The 20,080-nt window shown below is 43.6% G+C and overlaps 2 protein-coding genes across 8 annotated transcripts in view; both read left to right on the forward strand.

The window, feature by feature from the left end:
- The first annotated feature begins 982 nt into the window (after positions 1-982).
- Positions 983-7,939, forward strand: LOC306785299 (proton myo-inositol cotransporter-like). 6 transcript variants are annotated; one of them, XM_079279627.1, is made up of 13 exons: positions 983-1,070; positions 1,784-2,247; positions 2,555-2,714; positions 3,463-3,671; positions 3,760-3,868; positions 3,984-4,147; positions 4,463-4,577; positions 5,048-5,173; positions 5,384-5,502; positions 6,079-6,231; positions 6,528-6,697; positions 7,137-7,205; positions 7,292-7,939. In XM_079279627.1, exons 2-13 carry the CDS (start codon positions 1,821-1,823, stop codon positions 7,298-7,300), a joined length of 1,830 nt encoding a protein of 609 aa, XP_079135753.1. In that variant the 5' UTR covers positions 983-1,070; positions 1,784-1,820; the 3' UTR covers positions 7,301-7,939. The 6 variants fall into 6 exon arrangements, with proteins under 6 accessions (XP_079135753.1, XP_079135748.1, XP_079135752.1 ...); XM_079279622.1 differs by having other exon boundaries at positions 7,137-7,939; XM_079279626.1 differs by having other exon boundaries at positions 3,463-3,665; positions 7,137-7,939.
- Positions 7,940-9,684: 1,745 nt separating this feature from the next.
- Positions 9,685-20,080, forward strand: part of kif21a (kinesin family member 21A) — a 35,022-nt gene continuing 24,626 nt past the window's right edge. For both annotated transcript variants that reach the window (XM_079270332.1, XM_079270333.1), the window contains exon 1: positions 9,685-9,951. In XM_079270332.1, the coding sequence (XP_079126458.1) occupies positions 9,908-9,951 (44 nt within the window). In that variant the 5' untranslated portion in view covers positions 9,685-9,907. The remainder of the gene's footprint in view (positions 9,952-20,080) is intronic.

Here is a 20,080-nt window from a genome sequence, read left to right on the forward strand (position 1 = left end):
GAAACTTTCTACGTTGATTAAATCACCGCATCAAATAACGTTGGCTGTGATTGACAGCCACACTTTTAAGGGGATGACCCGAGTCGAGTCTGCTTCCTCCCACCCGATGTCTGATTTGCGGATTTTTACCGAGCAGTGTGACATATAGACTTGGCGCAGATTCGCGAAAGTACTCCGTTAAAAAACAATCCGCATTGTAACGTTTGTTTGCGATTGGGCAACGGTACGTAGCCCGTATGGCTCATATGAAAACTGCGTACAACATATTGCAATATTGATCTAAATTCGGCGTGAAGCACTTCACACAAAATTGCGATTAATTTAACAAAATCTAAACTTTTGTTTCTGTCGGTTCTGTCGCCACCACTGCGCATCTAGTAGTGTGTTTACGGTATTTACACTGTCAGTGTGACGGGTCGTTCTTTTTAATTAAATTTTTTTTCAAAGTGATATTGTCACGTGCCTAAGTCAGCTTTAAACTGTTGTCTAAAAAAATTGAATAATAAAAACAATGAAAGATAGGGAATGAAAACGTTTTGTTTTTATTGATTATATTTAAATAAAAACAACGAATTATATTTTTATTTTTTAGATTGTAAATGTTATGTATTTTATTACGTCACTTCACATTTATTTGCTGTTGCTTAACATTATTTCTGTAATGAAGGCCTCTTGCATTTGTCAAAAATTGGAATTGGCTTGACTGAAAAAATTCTATTTGGGGATAAAAGTCAAACATAAATGAATTAATAATTTGCCAACAATAAAATAACAAAAATACAAATAGCTGACCTGATCTAATAATTAAAAATAAGAGGTGAATTATGCCTTGATAAATACAACCTAAATTCGACAGTTATTGTTCAGGCTTTAAAGGCTAAACAGCTGTTTTGAAAATCAGTTGTGACAGTTCATACTAGCTTTAAAGATTTGAATGGACGTGTTCGAACACGCCCATTTAGGATCCTCCTTTCCTGCAACGCCACCATGTGATCCGGGGTCAACTTCCCTGTTGTTGAATTGGACAACAAGAACTCCTGCTGCGGTGCTCCAGAGTAAGCTTTTCACAGGTACACACTTCAGACGGATTGTTGAGTTTATGTTGCACATATAACATTTGTTTATTTTACTTTTTTACATGTGTGATGTTGTCGTTTTAGATTTTGAATTTTGGGCTTCATTGGATGTCTGACAGCGGGTTGAGCTTGTTTGTTAGTTTGGCGCTGCGTTCTTGAGACAGTGTCAGTTTATTCCTAAATTAAATAAGTAATAAGTTGGATATTCAAAATATACTTTCCAAATACCTGTTAATGATTTGGAATGCAGATGATTGTTGTCTTCGATTATTCATAAATCGCAACATTGTTTTTAGAGAAGTTTGTTCTTTTTATGCTGAGAGGGCAGTCACGTGAGTGAGTCACGTGATGTAAACATTAAACATGGCCGCCCACGGATCACAGCGGCAGCACTGCCGCTGGTAAAGTGTCGTTTGAAGGCAGTTTGAGGCCATTTAACATGACACGAAACTGAAATCTTCTGTAATAACAGAACAGAGACTCGCAGGAGCTTATGGCGAAATGTCGTTAGCAAGTAACTTAACGTTAACTGTTAGCCGTTAAAATGTCGACATGCTAGCTTCTTCCCTGTTTCTCCTCTCGAGCTGGACCTGAAGCAAATGTCAGTTGGTGATTATTGGGACGTCTGGTATTGAACATGATGCAGCACAATTAACTCGCTTTTTTTATTTCATTGAATGAGCTCCTGGTCTCTTCCTTACGTCCAGCAGCCACGATGACGACAGTCTGAGGCACAAGATCTCTATGGGCAGCCGGAGACAGAAAGCAGTGGCTGATGGAGAGCAGAGTCTCATTGGGTCGCCATCTGCCGCTGGTGGGGATCTCCCGGACCAAGATGCCTCCACGCCGGGGTTCGTCTACGTGTTGGCGTTCTTCTCTGCCCTGGGGGGGTTTCTCTTCGGGTATGACACCGGGGTGGTCTCTGGGGCGATGCTGCTCCTGAAGGAGGAGATGAACCTGAACGCTCTGTGGCAGGAGCTGCTGGTCTCCAGCACCGTCGGGGCCGCGGCGCTCTCGGCCCTGAGCGGAGGCTCCTTGAACGGGTGGCTGGGGCGCAGGGTCTGCATCCTGTTGGCCAGCTTCATCTTCGGCGTCGGGGGCGTCATCTTGAGCTTAGCCCCGGACAAGGTGGTTCTTCTCGTGGGCAGAGTCACAGTTGGTTTGGGCATAGGTGAGTTTGTGTCATTTTGATCCATAAAGTCTTGTCTAGCCAGGTGAAGTGAAGGGATTAGAAACACCTTGTTTCACATTGATACAGTTCCACACATTCACAAGAAGTATTCAGACTAGTAGCAGTAGTACATTGTAAAAAAATACGCTTGTTACTTCTTGGTTTGACTGCAAAAGTCAGACACTGACCAGAGTGTTTGCTTGCTTGTATTTGCATTGAAAGGAAGCATAGGATCGTATAAAGTGTGGAAAGTGTTGCTGCATTCGTTAAAACAAAACCCTTTTCTTGTTTGTTTTTTTCCCATCAGGCATTGCTTCTATGACGGTTCCTGTATACATCGCTGAAGTTTCCCCCCCTCACAAGAGAGGTCAGCTGGTCACCATCAACTCCCTCTTCATCACCGGTGGCCAGTTCATTGCGAGTGTGATCGATGGAGCCTTCAGCTACATGAGCCACGATGGCTGGAGGTGAGCATCAGTTCTACCGCCATGCTGTCTCCTCTGCTAGTAGCTTTACATGTCAGACCTCTGCTTTAGTTGGTTTACGCTACCTCTGTCTTTGTGATTGATGAATAGAATAGAATTTAAAGCTATTATAACAGTAATGGTGGTAAAACAGTGTGAAATATAGACTGGATTAATGAAGAAACAATCAAATAGAATACAGTTGTACAACCTAAATAATATAAAATAAGTGATTAAAAAAAACAATGAAACAGAATAAAATTTAAAAACTTAGACACAACAAAACTAGTGACTAGAATAATGTAAAACATGTCTATAAATCATTCTTAGAAAGGCCTGCTAGGTTTCAGGCATCAAGACTTCAGTTGCATAGTTTGCCCACCAGAGGGCACTGACTAGTTTAATTTTCAACCATGACATATCTTGGTCACACTTCTTTATTAAATCCCCCCCAAAAAAGTAATTTTGGCTGATGACCTCTTCATAGCTGTCAAAGTTTGACCCAGTACAGGACCCAGGTGGAGCGAACAGAGGATCATACATGGACTGGGCTTTAAAAAGGCAACTGTGAAGCTAAAAAAAGCCAAATTCAATGAATATTTGTGCTCTGAACACATCTGTGTGTCTTTGCTGCCTCTATTCATGATAGAGGTTTATACAATGATGAAGCAGCTTGACATTGAGTCTTCAGACCCAGACCTGAGATTATTTGTTTAGCACCACTAACATCTCGTTCTCCCCCATACTGTAGGTACATGCTGGGTTTGTCCGTTGTCCCGGCAGTGCTGCAGTTCGTGGGCTTCCTCTTCCTGCCGGAGAGCCCCCGTTGGCTTCTCTTAAAGGGCCGGAGCCAAGAGGCCCGCCAAGCTCTCACCCGGATCAGAGGAGGCCGGAACGTTGACGAGGAGTACGACTCCATCAGAACCTGCATCGAGGAAGAGGAGAAAGAGCCGGGTGGAAGTGAGTGAAAGATATGTTAAAAAGAAATAAGGCACATGGATTCAATATTCCTTTATAGATTTATTTTTTTTGTCTGTTTGCTCTTTAGGAGGCCTTGTTATTTTGCGGATCTTTAACCACGGTCCGACTCGAAGGGCTCTCATCGTTGGCTGCGGCCTCCAGATGTTTCAGCAGCTGGCTGGGATAAACACCGTTATGTAGGTCGTCTCCTCGTCTTGTATCGGCTCACGCATGATGATGATGATGATCTCCCTTCTGCCTGATCACATCGGCCACCAATGTAAAAGCTTCTTTATAAAAACTTATATCCAGGTACTACAGTGCAACCATTCTGCAGATGGCGGGGGTGCGGGATGTTAAACGGGCGATCTGGTTGACTGCTGCAACTTCTGCCACCAACTTTGTGTTCACCCTGGTTGGAGTCTGGCTGGTGGAGCGAGTGGGCCGCAGGAAGCTGACCCTGGGCAGTCTCTTAGGTTTGTGTCTTCAGTTTTACAGTAATTAGTTGATTTATTTAAATTTCTGAATAGTTTATTACCCAGCGATTAGTCAAATAACACACCAGTAACATATCAATCACAACGGAATAGAATCATTTTGAAACGGAACAATTCTTGCTGGCAGTAATTTGATATTTAGCTCGTTATATTTAGCATTCAGTTACTGATAATATCTTTCTCTAGGTTTTAGTTGTAGTCTTGTGCCGAAGTCTCTTGCAGGATTTATTTCTTTATTCAGGATTTATTCTTTCTCCGAGCTTTGTTTAATGAGTCTGGTTTTCTCTGATGCAGGCACCGGTCTGAGTCTGACCGTTTTGGCCGTCGGGTTCTTGCTCTCGGCCCAGTTTTCTCCGCCCACCACCCTCCAACCGTTCGACGCTCAAAACTCAAGCTGCCGACTATACGGGTAAGAGAACACGTTTTAATCATTACCTCTAATTCTGAGACGTTAGTTTGTAGTTTTTCTTATCAACAACTGCGATGTGTAGGCAAATATTGCCAGTCCAATATCCTTTTGGTTTGATTGTTGAATATTTATGTCTTGAAGAAAAGTAGGTTTCAACACTTTGTCTAAAGAGCGCCTGTAAGGACTATACAATTTCCAGTGGTAGTGTAAAAAAAAATATTTATTTCCATCTCTTCATGAGTCCTGTTTCTGTTTCACAAATATGGAAATATCCAAAAATCCTTTGGAGCCATCGATAAGATTAATACGCATATACGGCACTTATATTTAGCTCAATGTGACTCCTGGAGGTGAACTTTGTCTTCATTTCTGTGATGATTCGACCAATCGCTTCACGATCTCATCACGAGTGAAGTCATCGCTGCTCCGCGTTGTCTCAGAGGTTCCTTACATTCGGCTCTGTCCTCCAGGTCCTGTGAGTTCTGCATGTTGGATCCAGACTGTGGATTCTGTTATCGTGAAAACAGCAGCAGAGTGTTCGACTCCTCCTGCGTTCCCGTCAGTCACGCGTCCACAGATCACGCCGCCTGGGGAAGGTCAGGAGGCCCATTTTTTTAGTTTTGTTTTTCTGTGTGGATGTGAGACACCCGTGTGGTCATCATATGTTTAAAATATACCCACAGTCAAAGCCCCTGTGATCACCTTCGATCGCTTCGCACATGAAATAGTAGCAAAAGTGGCATTTATTGGAAGCAAAGACATGCAAATGCTGGTTTCAGTTTCTTACAATGTTTTCTTTCATCCAGGTGTTTGAACCAGACGGAGGAAACTAAGAGCCCGATGTGGGCCTACAACTACTGTCCGACATCTTACTCCTGGGTCGTCCTGATGGGCCTCCTCCTCTACCTCGCCTTCTTCGCTCCGGGTCTGAATCCACTTCTCTCATCTCGTATCCAGCTGTCTCCTTAGAATCTTTCTATGACATATGAAACATCTCTGATTGTTCTGAGCTAGTTTACATATTTCCCAACAAAAAAGAAAGAAAGAAATGAAATGTATGCACCACGTTTTTAACTCTAGACAACCACAGGAATATCTCACACCTTTCACCGAGCGTGACACAAGCCCTTTTGGCTGATACAGGAAACGGTTGCCAGATAGAGGCAACGCTTTTTAATACCGCACCCTTTTTGAGAAATTGTCGTAGCAAATTAGGTTGTTTGATTTTGGGGTAAAAACTGCGAGGAACCCGTCAACAGCATAAACAAATGTGGAAATTTATTCAAGTGAAAAAGAACCAGATGAACTTGAACACAAAAGTGGAAATTTATAATACAACATGTCACATTTTCATTTTTAAGCTGACATATAACTGCATCATCTCTTTATTGCTCGGAATATAAAGTGACGAAACATTTGTTTCCAGCGACCAAAAGTGAAAGTAGTAAACCCTCCATGTGGTGCATCCGGTGCTGGTGATGAGAACGTCTCTGTGTGTTAGGTATGGGCACCATGCCGTGGACGGTGAACTCTGAGATCTACCCGCTTTGGGCCCGCAGCACCGGCAACGCCTGTTCAGCCGGGGTCAACTGGATCTTCAACGTCCTGGTGTCCCTGACCTTCCTCCACGTCGCTCAGTATCTGACGTATTACGGTAAGTACACTGTCCTATCGTCATGATATTGATCGTGATTGTATGAACATAAAGGTAGATCATTGTCTGCCATTTGGCTTTAAATCTCATTAGAATTGACAGGGTTCTTCTTGGACTGCAATGAGATATTTTCTTTCTTTACAGGATTTGTATGAAGGCAATAAAGTAGTCCATCAATATGAGTTATGAGTTTAAAGTTGATCACAATTCCTGCGGGGCATTGTGAGGGGTTGGTTTTTGGCGTTTTGCCGGTAAAACTCATGCAAACATAAACAAAGCTTCAATCTCTTCTCCAGGGGCGTTCTTCATGTACTCGGGCCTGGTGGCGTTGGGGCTCCTCTTCGTCCTGGGCTGCCTCCCTGAGACCCAGGGCCTGCAGCTGGAGGACGTGGAGAACCTGTTCACCGGTCCGCTCTGCTCCTGTGGAGCCTCCTCATCCACTCACAACCACGTCCAATACACCCGGGTAAACGGCAGCAACTACCTCCCCTCTGACAACGACGCCTCAGATGTAGAGTAAAGATTTCTTTTCTCTCTTTCCTCTTGGTGCTTCGGCTTCCTGATGCGGGGAGGAAAAAGTAACCGTGGTGTCTTTAGGGGGCTGCCTGAGCTCTCCGGTGATTGGCTAAGACTCCCCTTGCTCATCATCTTTGTCTCACCTGGGAGTTGGTTACAGACTATGGCACTCTTATGGAAAAGTCCTCGATTAACACACTGATCATCTGTATTTTAAGGACATGAACTTTGGGAAATGGCTTGTTTTCCCAGCTGGTAGTATTTTAGATTTCCAGTGAAGAGCTCTTTGCATGACTTCAAAATATGTTAACCAGCGAGAATGTGTTTTTAAAAGATTTTTTTATGTCAGCTTGCTAAAACGCGTTGCTCAAATATTAAAATTTTTCTAGCAAGGTTCAGACGTCAGCTCGGCAAACTACGGAGCGGTGGAGTCAGACAGCGCCATAGCCTATATAACTGTAAGTACTGCGTCCAGCTGCTACTCATACCTTTCCCTGCTGTGCTTAATATGCCTTTTTTAATGTTCAATCTCTTTTTTTCACAGCTCAGATAATGAACCACGTTATACAGAGCAGCTTCGTCCACAGCACCCTGTTTGCACAGAGACACTTTGATATATGCCAATTTGCATTTTAAAAAAATATAAAAATGGATGCGATTCCTTATTAAAAGTTTTTAGGCACAGTCTTGATTTTGTTAAAGTGCATCTGTGTTTTTAAAAATGTTGCACTTAATAACTAGTAATGTTTCTAGTAATCTACAGACATCTGGAGATGTTTAAACTGATTCTGATGAGTGAAACATTTGGAAATGGCACAAAGACCTTCATAATTATGGGAACAGAAAATATCCAATATTTCAAAGTACATCTTTTTGTGGTTACTGATCCATAATCCTTTGTCGTATTTGTTATGATAGCAGTGAGATCACCTGACTAGTATTCATGTGAATCTTATTAATTACCAGCATGTGGGAGAAATTAAAAAGGGAAACATTATTTTGGAGAGCAGGGATGTTTGTGTTGAGAAGGAAAACCAATAAATCTGTTCAACTTAATGACAAATAATGAGGCGTGCTGTTTTAAATGTTGTGTATAAGAAATGTTCACGCTGTATGTACAGTTACATTCCTCGTCTCTGTGATTTTGTTTTGTTCATCAATGTGATCTTTGGAATAAATAAATGCACAGACACACATTGTGACAGTATTTATGATGCAAAACATCACCATTTGATGCACTGTTAACATTAAGGTGTGGGCAGACATGCTGTACTGGTGTTACTGCCCAGCAGGAAGTGGACGGGTGGCGTGCCGGAGGCTTTCACACACAAACCAAACGTTTAATATGTAGCCCTGGCGTGCTGTGGCTTAGTTATTTTTCTTGTTTTTAAGCAATATTTTACGTGTTTTAAACATGTTAACACAACTACATGATGAAGATATGTGATGTAAATAACACATGATGTACTCAGAGATAATTGTGAGCTCACATAAATATGTCGGAAGTATAAATGGGGACAATATCGCAGTATCTATAAAAGTCGAATTGCTTTTATTTGACTAAGTCTTTGACCAGTATATTTAAAAAAGAAAAGTCATCTATTTTATATTGTTGCTTACAGTTTCATCCTGGTAGTTATAACAATATTTTATATGTAAAATACAGATCATTTTAGCTATATCGCAGCACGGTACATTTTGATAACATGTTTTCCTACTCTCGTTTGGCTGCTCTGTGCTAGTTACCTAATTTATCTTTCTTAATTTTTGTCAGTATGTGTTGTGTCTTCACGCCATGTTTAAACAAATAAAACTGATTAGTTTGGCTTGTTGTTGAAATGTGCTTCAAACTTGCCTTGCCTTTAATGCGCCCTTTAATTCCCGTCTGTGATCACGAAGACATTCTGTGTCAGCACGTAAGAAGTCCGTTATGTCCTTGACGTAGTTACTGTCCCGTCACTTAATCGTCTTCAGATCTCTTCTCGGGCCTCACATGGTACCATGATGGTTCATGTCCTCAGGGTGGCACTGAAAGTTCCTTTAAGTGAGTCAGAAGTGAATACAGACCGACTGCACTAACCTGCAGGTAAGTCTTTCACCAGCATGTAGATTACAAAGCACTGTTTCATGTTTCATGTGGGTTTAACACACAAACTCATTATAAACATCTCTATATCTGCCTATTTCGTACTGTAATATAATGAAGATTCATGGAGAAGAAATACCCTTTTTTTCAATGCATAATCACTTAAATAATGACTAACTAAAATAAATTGATAGAAATATTTTGTTGGCAAATTTATTTTTAAATATACCTTAAAGTAGGAAAAATAAAATCTGTCACAGCTTGATCACATGTCAATACCATTATAAGGGAAAATACAAAAAATGATAATCATAATAAAATAAAAAAACGTAATACAAAATAATGAACATCTAAACAAATGAATATAAATTAAACAAAACTTGATGTTGCATTTGGCAGTATGTCTACAGGTGTTTTAGACACTTTAATTTTAATTTAAACAATTATAATTATAAATCAATTATTTTTTTTCTTTTGAGGGAATTTATTAAGTGAACAATTAACTGTTCATATATATAATATATACATTTTTTTTTCTTTTGAAATCTTTACAAAATTAAAGTTTTATTTCTGACTTTTCTACATGTGTTTCACACCCATCATGACGTGATCTCGCAGCCCCGGAGAGGGCGTGGCTTGCTGACGCATTGCGGCTCCCTCCCCGGTGCGTCGAACTTGTTGCGAAGCACGGGGGCGCGCGAGTGCCCGCGTGCATGTGTTTGTGTGTGCGTTCTATATGCACGCCAGCGCGCGTGTGCACGTGCAGTGGCTCACCTAGCAGCTACAGCGGCGTCAGTCTGCATGTGGGCTCGAGCGTCCGCGAGCCGAACTGCGCAGAGATGAGGCGCACGTAGACGCGACAATGTGGACCACACCGCTGATATATCACGGTTAAACACACCGTTAAGATAGTTGTTGGTGTTTTTTTTAAGAAATGGCGGCGCTGAAGTCGAAGTGAGCCGCTCCGTTTGCTCGAGAGTGCGCACTCGGTTTCTCTTCTCTCGCTCTTCTGCCCAAAGCAGAACAGTTTGTTTTTGTTCTCTTTTCCTGTCGACTATCGTGTAACAAGGAGTCATGACTTCAGGGCAGGATGAAAGCTCAGTCCGTGTGGCGCTGAGGTAAGTCACCAACCATTTCTCTCTCCATGTTTCCATCAGGAGGGCTACATGCGTAGCAGGGGGCTTTAATTGCGCCCGGTGCCACCTGTCAGTCGGTGCCGCAGGCCTTGCAAACACCTGCACGTCGACAGCAGCATCTGCGCGCGCGCACACACACGCGCTATCTCGTGACCCAGGTCCAGCCGGGCACCTCTTGATGCTTTCTACCGGCTTCTCATGACAGATTTTTGGATTGGCCACAGTGTGCTTTCACACCCATTGCACAGCTATACACGCACACACGGGTCCATCGCTAGCACACTGCATGCACGAGGAGGGATGATATCATCTATTAGGGCTGAGCTATCGGAGAGAGAGAGACGGGCTGTGTCTCTCCTCAAAGCCTCCTGCAGACAGACAGTTAATCGATGAAAGAAGAGCTTTAACTGACAGCCAGCTTTCAAGGAAAGGACACTGAGTATTTGCTCTTTGTTTAGATTAAGGCTCTACTGATCCACGCCTGTGACTGTCTATTCAGACCCGTTTGCTTGAAGAGGCTTCTTTTCCTCTCAAGTACATCCACTTAATGCGCTATTGTGATGAAGTAGGCCGCTCCCAACCCAGCTGGTGAGGTGGCACAGTGGCATGATGGGAAACCATTCTCCCCCACTGTCTCCCTCACTCAAGGCCATCCAGAGACCATTTTGACCATTATGAAATGACAAATAATGGCTGTGTTGTTGCATTCATCCTCGTCTCTGTCATCTGTATCTGTTTTTTTCCCAGCCTGTCCATGCCTAGATTTGCCCCTTTTGTGTCTTTTTTTTTTTTAATAATCACCCCCACGTGCACTTGTTCATAAAAGATCATCATCATCATCATCATCATCATCATCTTGTGTGTGGAGCATGTTTGTCCAGAGCTTCCTGGTTTCCCATTTTCCCACCTACGTTAACCTGTGCAGCTATCATTAGCAGAGTACGTTAGCACACCATTAGCTAGCGTTAGCACTGAGCTACGGCAACCACTGAAGGTGCACACGTGCTGCTTTTGTCATTGGCTCAATACAGCTGATGTGGTGGTTACATTTTATACCGTCGACTTTAGTTTCTATCTTTATCTTTTTAGCTTGTTTGCACCGCTGAATCCGTTTGATATCTTGGATATATCCATCAAACACATGTAGAGACTTTTAGACAGTACTTCCTCAGGGAGTGCAGTTAGTGACAGTGTGGGCTCCTCATTAACGTGGCACCGACAGCTTGAGTCTGCACAAAGGTCCAGAAAACCACATTTTGAAAGGGAGTGAACAGATAAACAAGCAACCAGTGACCTGCTGGTTTCATTTTGAGGGATCTGTGAAGAACATTACAACAGCTGCACGACTGCTGTTTTGTATATCAGGAAATGAATGGTGGGCATGTCAACTGATAACACTCAAGATTAGAATTCTGTAACGTAACCACAAAGAGTTTTGTTTGGTGCCTGTAATGAAGCTTTTATTCTTTTATGTTGCATTGAGCTGAGGTATAACTGGCAACCATATTTTCAGTTTCGGCAACATAGCGCGACTATGGCCTCAAAACTGACACAAAAGCTGGTTCCTCACCCTAAATCTGATACAGGATGCTTTCTGTGAAGGTAAATTGCTAAATGAATTATGGCCACTGACAAAAAAATACTGTGCATAAGTATATGTGTTCAAAAAGACTTTCACTTTCTAAAAAGAGTCTTTCCTATGAGCGTGCACATTGCAGTGGACGTGCGGACAGCATCCATCCAGTAACAGGGGGAGCTTAAATTACAGACCTGATTTTAGCGCACTACATTTCTCATAAAAACAGTCATTCTTCTTTCTCATTAAAAGGCATCATGACTCCACTAATAATCTACAATTCTGAGGCATTCAGGATGTAATGATGCCTGTAAAACTTTAAACTGTAAAACTTTAATGGGGTTTGCGCAGCTTTTTTCTCCTCTTTGACACCCAGCTCTAGTAGTGAGTTTGCAGGGGCTTGTTTTTAAACTGCTGCCAAACTGGCAAAATAGTTTGTCACGATGACTGTTGACAAGTCTCACCGTACACGTGCTCAACCAGTTCACACAGGGCGTGATGGTTCAAGCCGCTCCGCTGCTTTCAAACCCAACATATTTGGGTATGCTCACTCCTCGCTACGCAGGAGTAAGTGTGTGGGTGTGTCAACAAAATACCTGAAGACGTGCATGTAATGGGAAGAATGTCGAGCTTATCTTGGAGTCTGGCGATTTTTCAACGTAAACCATAAGTCTTGAACCCAGATTGCGTAGCGCCCTAAGCAGGGTCGTTAACGGAGCGAGGGGGTCCACTTGGAGGTCGGTCAATCGGTTTAAGACCCGAGCTTATCTCAACAGAGGCCATCCTGTTCTTTCAGACTCCCACAAAGGAGCTCCAAGCTCAAAACATTTGCTCTTCAGCGTCGTATTTGCGTCCACAGTATGCGTTTAGCCATGCACGGAGAGGGGCGAGCGCTGGAACACAGCGCGGCTCCCAGGCTGCTTATAGATCGTACCGTAGTGGACGTGTTTGCACAGCGCGAGACATCACAGTTGGTCTTAAATGGGTTGGTGTGCATTGAGGGGCAGGGCTCAGGTGGAAAGTGAGGACTTGTTGAACCTGCCTGTTGGGGCGTATTTCTGCAGTAGCACCACCATAAAGCAGCCGCCATTTGTTGACAAGGCGGTGACTGACGAGCCGTGCGGATCAAAGCGAGAGGGAGCGACTCGGCCTTTTTATATCTGCTGTAACAACTCTGTGTTCGCTGCCAAGCTCATTAGCTGCTCAATAACATGAAGCGTATTGGAAAGTCACATCGCATCAGGTCTCTTACCTTTTTATTCTTCTCCCCCCTTGTGAGGACTTTATTTCGATGCTCAGCTGAAGGCCGTCACAACGGTGATAATGAAATGAATAAGGTCTCTAAACCTCTTAAGGCTTAGGTCACGCCGTACTTTAATGTAATGACATGGCATGCGACAACTGGTATAAGTGGCTCAGTCGTAATCCTCAGGTTGTAGCGTAGAGACGGGGTTAACTGTGGTAGGAAAAGCTTGTTAAAATGAGCTGCACGATTAGAGCCGATATCTGCTATCACTTAATGACCTGTGGGGGGGGGGGAAGAGACAACAGCTGACAATAGCTGTGTTTACAGCGCAAACAGGAGAGGGGCCTCTCGACTGAAGACAAGTGGGGTGCAGAATGATCGTTAAAACACGGGGAGAGGAACAGGTCTCCTCAAACACGACATACTTTGAGTCTTAAATTTAAAGAAAACAGACGTGGGAAAATAAGCAGCTGAATCCTGACGGAGCGTAAGAGTCGGATGCTTGTGTCAGCTGAGATTCCGAGCAACAAGGGGCAGGACCAGTAGAGGACTGGCGGAGGACCAGTAGAGGACTGGCGGAGGACCAGTAGAGGACTGGCGGAGGACCAGTGGGCGCTCGGATACGTGTTTTCGTTACCCATGGCATCACCATGCAAACACAAAAGACCCCGACGGGTCCAAAGCCTCTCCAGACCTCCAGCTTTGTTCACATCCACTGAGCCAAGCAGTGTGTGTGTGTGTGTGTGTGTGTGAGTGTGAGAGTGAGAGAGTGTGTGTGATGGTCTCTAGCTGTTCCTCACATTGTTGTAACTAGAAGTCCAGTGTAGAATTCACACCCTTGTGTCGTGTTACAGTTCTACTTCTTTAAGCTTTAAACACCTGCTGATGGTAAAAAGAGGGGAATGTGTATTCTGCCGGTTCATGTGAAACGCGACACACTAAGTGTTCCATAAAGCCTCACTCGGTCTGAGCTGAATGATATACGTACAGTATGTTACTGCATAGGACTCAGAGGGGTCCATCCCAGAATTGCTGAATGTGACGATATTTCCAGAAAAACACATTTTCTGCATTACAGTATGTCGTGAATATGTATTGAACCGTGTGATGGTTTTGGAAGTGGAATGATGCTGGCACCAGATGAAACTTAAATTAATCAGAAATGCTTTTGATAATTTAACAGCTGAAGTTGTTTTTCAAGACACGAATCCAGAATATTACTGAGTTTCAGCTTCTCAAATGTGAGGATTTGCTGCTTTCCTTTGTCCTGTGCGATATTTAAATGAGGGCTCTGTCGATGAGGCAAAGCCAGCAGTTTTCTGACAATTTACAGAGCTATTAAAATAACAATGCACTTTATGTTAAAGGAACAGTTATAAAGTGAAGTTCTGCTCAAAGAGAAATCGTGCTTTCTTCAAACATAGACACCAAATAATTCATAGTGGGCTCAAGTCTTATGGGCTTCTTCTATAAAGCTGCTATAATAACTGATCAAACTGTGAATTGGTAGCCTATTAATGACTGGATATTCATTGTGCTTCCTGTGCACGCACTACTTTTGAAGCACTAATGAATGCAATTAGCGTCGCTGCAAACCCAGGTGATAGGACAGACACACACACACACACACACACACACTGACTCCCACCTTCCCATGATATACGATGATGACTCAGAAACAACTGGGGGGCATGTCTGCAACTCGCACTGGTTCTCAGAGTTCTAAAATTTAGGAGCACTGTCTCCTAAAGTGGTTGTCAGCGGCGACTAAATGGTCAACATATCCTCGTGCAACTTTTCGTATGCTACGAGAAGTTGCTCCTTGTTTTTTTGCTCGTTTTCCGACGATTTGGCAGTTTCGTGGCATTTCTATGAATTGCGCTGCATTCGTTTTCATAGGTATTGCTGTGAATGGTGGATGAGAGCAGCCTGACGTGGTTGCAGTCTGGAGCCCTGGATGAATTGATAATGAACATAAACTTGCAGCCCTAAACTGCAAGTGGTAAAAAGAGATTCCTCAAAGCGTGGAGACAAAATGATACAGTTCTTCTCAACGTTTTACTGTTGTCCGGTTAAATGTCGCCAGTCCAAACTGCGTCATGAGATTCATCATGGAAAATGCTGCTTCGGGTGTAACGTGACTATATTCAATAATTATGGATTTTCCTCTGGAGTCTGGCTTATTCTTTGTCCGTGACTTGCGTTGTCTGCGTCCTCGTGCTGCGATCCACATTCTTCTGTTGGGGAACCGGCCCGAGGTGGAGCTCGCATGGAGCCGTACTACTCCTCTGCACATGCTGCTTGTCTTTCAAGTCAGAACAGAGGCGGTCCACATCTCCCGTGTCAGCCAAAGTGTTAACGTGTTACCCAGACGGAAGCTATGAATAACACCGACTTTGCCTGCAGCACCAGTTGAAGGAGCTGGAGCTCTGAATAGACTCGGCTCATTAAAGAGAAAGATAAACTGACCGTACATCACTTTGTTTTTATGGCACGATAAAGAGTGCACTCAGACTGACGGACATTATAATGTCGTATTGATATGAGAGGTGCTCTCTTCATCCTGTAATCAAGCCTTCAGCTGATATGCTTATGAACTTCAGCAGTAAGCATACAGTCCTTGTTTATTATAAAATGGAGACAAATGTCCTTTTACAACAGTCAAACGTAAAGATATCCAATATAAAATTCTACAAAAACAGAAAAAGCAGCAAATTTTCCCTTTGAGAAGCTGGTACCAGTGAATATCTGTCATTTCTACTTGATGCAATGAGGTAAATGATTAATTATACAGCAAAGTGATTCGTCAATCATCAGAATAAGTTGGCAATTAAAGATTCTTGACTGTTTTCTGGCTCCAGCTTTGCCACTTGTTTCTGTTTTAAATATTTTTAAATTGAAGACCATTTGACAAACTAGTTTGACGACGTCTTGTGGGGAAACTTTTTAATCAGGAAATTAATAATTACTTGTAGCCCGACAAGGAAGTAAGACTACATACTTGTACTTGAGTCCCTGCTGCTCTACTCAATGATCACATATTCAAATTATCTTCAGTAACTGGCTTTTGTCCCACTGTGACGCGGTAATTTGAGTGGAACCCAGATACATTTCCAGTGTTTGGCCGCCATGACCCTCTTTTCTAGACGGCGGGCTTTTCCATTCCAAGCGGACGCTAAGCATAGCCTACACTTAAACTCAACTTGGCCCAAAAATAGACCGTCGACCAGCCGCAGCGTGAGCAGCGAGACCTCGGTTATCTATATCGCAGCCTCTTAAGGAGTCGGCACATTTCTGCCAGACGCATCTGCAGCGATGCAGAGCAGCGCGCACCACATGTGGACATGTTCATGACAAGGAATGGATTCCCTCTCCTCCCCCGTCAGAGTGGGCTACTTAGGAAACGAGCTGGTCATTGCAGGAATAAATTGGATGTAATTATAGAGAAGCGTCCGTGTACACCACGCCCATGCAAATATGATGTTCTCTGCACTGCTGCCTTTTGTCTTCCTCGTGCTCAACTTTTTCGTTGTCGTTATTCTTCCTCCGGTTTTCACTCCAACACAACTCGGCGTTCTCCTCACCGTACAGATCTGTCCAGTTAAGGGGCTCGGCTGAAAACGGCCGAGGGTCTAAATGTGGATCGGCGTCACAAATAGGATGTGGATGTAACTTAACTTCCATCATCAAACTGCCAGCAGAACGTCAGGAATAGCTCTGTTTGCATAGTGAGCTGCCACCTTGTTATTTATGTGAGGAGGCTGCAGCGAACGAGACGGCGCATTAAATGTGATATTAGAGGTGATATCTGGCCTGATTGAGATGATGCGTCCTTAAGCCAGTTTATTAACTATTGGACTAATGGGGGTTGTGTTAGAGTTGAGCGATATGTTGAATAACCGGCCGATATATGGGCAAGCATTGTGTTCCCACCCTAGCTTCTGTTGTGAGATAGACACAGTCGACTCAAACGCAACAGAAACAAACCATGAAACTCACCAGTCTCTCCAACATTCACCAACTCTGGTTTGGTTAAAATAAAACCTGAATTCACAGTTAGATGTGAAGATGTACCGGCTCACCTACTCTCCATTTCGTCCTGTTGAGCAGCGACTCCGAGCAGATCATTGACTAACCGAAATAAAATGACAAAAATCACAACTGGCGATGTACTCAGTCAATCACTCATAGACAATATATTCATCCAATCTCCTAACTTTAGGTGGGACCATCTCAGATAGGGCAGCAACCAATGATGCATTTCATCATGAAGGATCATTCCATCCACGAAATATCAGGCAATAGCAAAACAATGCCAGGAGTCCAATGTGAAGTCCAATTAACAGTCGAACCCCAAAGATATTCAATTAACCACGATGTGAAACAAAGAAAAGTAAATAAACTGGAAACGGCAAATACTTTGCATTTGATTTTAAATGTTTCCTCAATTCACACACTTGCTGTGGATGACTTTTTCATGAAGTTATTTCAGTGCTAATCTTCGATTCATACCAATGGCTACATTTTTGGTGAAACTTGGAGAAATTAGCGACATTGGCACTTTGTTGAAATGTAACAAAATAGATGTGATGCATGCTCACACGCCACTCGCACGGCTCACACCTTTATGCACAGCGAGGTTGTCAGACAGCTTTCTGTCTCGCACCTACAATACAGGCGTGGATGAAACCGTGCTGTAGAGCGCTGTATGCAAATGACCCGCCTCACCACCTGCTGACAACATGGAACAGCTGTCTGCATCTGCATATTCATGAGGTGTTCGGGATTTTAATTTAGCTGCAGGTGTGAGCGCTCGGCGTGGGTGGTGCTTTTATTAAACGTTTCGGTGTCGATTGGCCACCGACCAGCAAATAACGGAGAGGAAATAAAACGGTGAACGCATGGAGCCGACCGACTTCCGCTCGACCGCCACTGACGTGTTTACACAACCGGTTATCTGCTCTCTGGCTGCCTTGAAAGCTGCAGACGGCGGCTGGCTGACGTGTCCCACACACACACACACAGGGCTATAGTTTTTGTGTCCTGTGGTTGCCACAGAGAGGGGACTCCTGTGTCAACATCACATGGTTGAATGACACTGCAGTCCACAACTGACTCTGCAAAGTCCACACATGCAACACAAAAAAAAAGAGGCTTTAAACCATCGATGCTGCACCGTCTGTGTTCAGCAATGTGATGACTGAAAGTGAAACATCTTTTCTGAGGTGTGGTTTTGCAATGAACTCTGGAGCCAAAAAGGCTCCCGAGCTCCAGGATCAGTTGGATATTTAATATTTATGCACATCCGGCGCTTTATCAGAGGAAGATGAACCAATAAGCGTCACGTCAGCAGCAGCAAGGCAGCGCTGTGCAGATCATCATACACAGGCCTGGGCAGGCGTCGTGTTTATGCAAGCGCTGGCCTCGTGTGCAAATATGTGATGAATTTGTTCTCTAGTTGCTGCCGATGGAGATTAAACAAATATACGGGCTGCTTTGTTCTTGCTTTAGCCTGATGAGGTTTATATTTCCAGGGCGGACTCGTGCGTGTTGGAGTTTGTTTCATGTCTCAGGTCCTTGACAGCAAGTCAAATCTTAAATAAACGCTTTACAAGTCAACATTCACGTCTTGCACATGACGCTCCATTTTCCTCTCAAAGCTGAGTTGATTCTGTTTGTACTTGCAGGATAAACACATTGAGAAATACTGCAGTATTACGCTCGAGGATTTATTTGAGCGAGTTACATTTTGAAGTGCAGTTTCGCACCGAAATTCTGTTTCCATCTACAAAGTTAACCACGTGTTTCAGAGGAGACGGGGTTGTGATTGAGGGTTTTGTATGTTGTACAAATACTCTCACAACTCATTTTGGGCTAAAAATCTACATATTTGTCAGCTTCCATTAAAAGAAAAAAGCCTTATTTCTAGCATAGAAATAGCTGTTTTCTATACTATTTAAATACTTTACTTAACGCAGCACAGACAATCTTTGCACTTGACCCAGGGCTCTTTTTACTCTACTTTACGGCGAATACATCTTTCAAATCCTCGAAATGTTAGATTTTTTTTTACCCAGACTGACTTGGCCATGATCCCTCTTCGTAAAGAATAATTATAAGATGAACCCTCTTTGGTGCTCGAGCTTCAAGTCACAAGGACGGAGAGGCTCGGAGACAGAGACGAGGACGGAGAGGCTCAGAGACAGAGACGAGGACGGAGAGGCTCAGAGACGAGGACGGAGAGGCTCAGAGACGAGGACGGAGAGGCTCGGAGACGAGGACGGAGAGGCTCGGAGACGAGGACGGAGAGGCTCAGAGACAGAGACGAGGACGGAGAGGCTCTGAGAAGGAGACGTTGGGTCGTCGGTGAGTTAACCTCACGTCTCTGACGGGCGACAGGATGCTGAGCCTGTCCGTCTCTCTCCGAGGCCCCGCCTCCTCCGGGCCGGCTTTATACCCCGCCGGGATCGGATTAAGACTTTAATTCTCCGCTTCCATTACCGGTCCCCATATGTCACGCACAGCGTCTCTGTGCCGCACAGACATAAAGACATATTGGTCCATTATAAGGCAATATTAAATCACAGATATGAAGTTAAAGCTTTTATCGGTGACTGATGGGTTTTATTTTCGGACTGCGGCACAGATTGCATGTGCTTGTGGTTTCTTTTTGCAGCTAGTCTGCGGGGTTCAGTTTACAGTCGACGCGGTGCTCTGAGCTCTTTGTCTGGTGCTGTAGGTGGTCCTGTCTGGCCGGAACCGACCCCCTCTAGACGGGTTTCTAACACTAAAAATGGAACCTTCTCATTGTACCGCAAGGCAGTTTAACAGCCTCCACCGAAAGCTACAGAGATTCTGAGTATTTGAGGTTGTAGCCTAAACTGCAGAGTGGTGATCAAAGTGAATGCATATCATTATCCACCTTTGCATGATAATGTCGTGCTTCTGCACAGTGAGGCGCCTCACATGAAGTCTGTCACGGTTCTGTGAAGTCCAGATATGGTTCCAGCTCCCTCCGTGTACAGTCTATTATAGCATAGTGCAGTTAAACTATGACGTAACCATACCTCATTAGTTTGTGTTGTGTTAAAGTGCTGTGGGAATGTTTAAGATTAATGAGATAAAAGATTGTGATGTATATCCAGACCTCACTGGAAGGGTCTGCCAAACTTATATGAATTATAAATTCGGAAGAAGTGTTTAAAGAAGCAGCTTCAGACCTTATTCTTGGAAATAAGACCTGGGAAATGATCTTTTGTGGGGGTGCTTGATGCACAAATCTGTGCACT

The sequence above is a fragment of the Melanostigma gelatinosum genome (genome assembly GCF_949748355.1).
Source record: "Melanostigma gelatinosum genome assembly, chromosome: 1".
Classification (NCBI taxonomy): domain Eukaryota; kingdom Metazoa; phylum Chordata; class Actinopteri; order Perciformes; family Zoarcidae; genus Melanostigma; species Melanostigma gelatinosum.

Bases quoted from the DNA above. Each gene is read 5' to 3' on its own strand.
- LOC306785299 (XM_079279622.1), top strand. From the start codon at position 1,821: ATGGGCAGCCGGAGACAGAAAGCAGTGGCTGATGGAGAGCAGAGTCTC. The intron at 2,715-3,462 runs GTGAGCATCAGT...CCCATACTGTAG, and splicing joins ATGAGCCACGATGGCTGGAG to GTACATGCTGGGTTTGTCCG. The intron at 3,672-3,759 runs GTGAGTGAAAGA...TTTGCTCTTTAG, and splicing joins GGAGAAAGAGCCGGGTGGAA to GAGGCCTTGTTATTTTGCGG.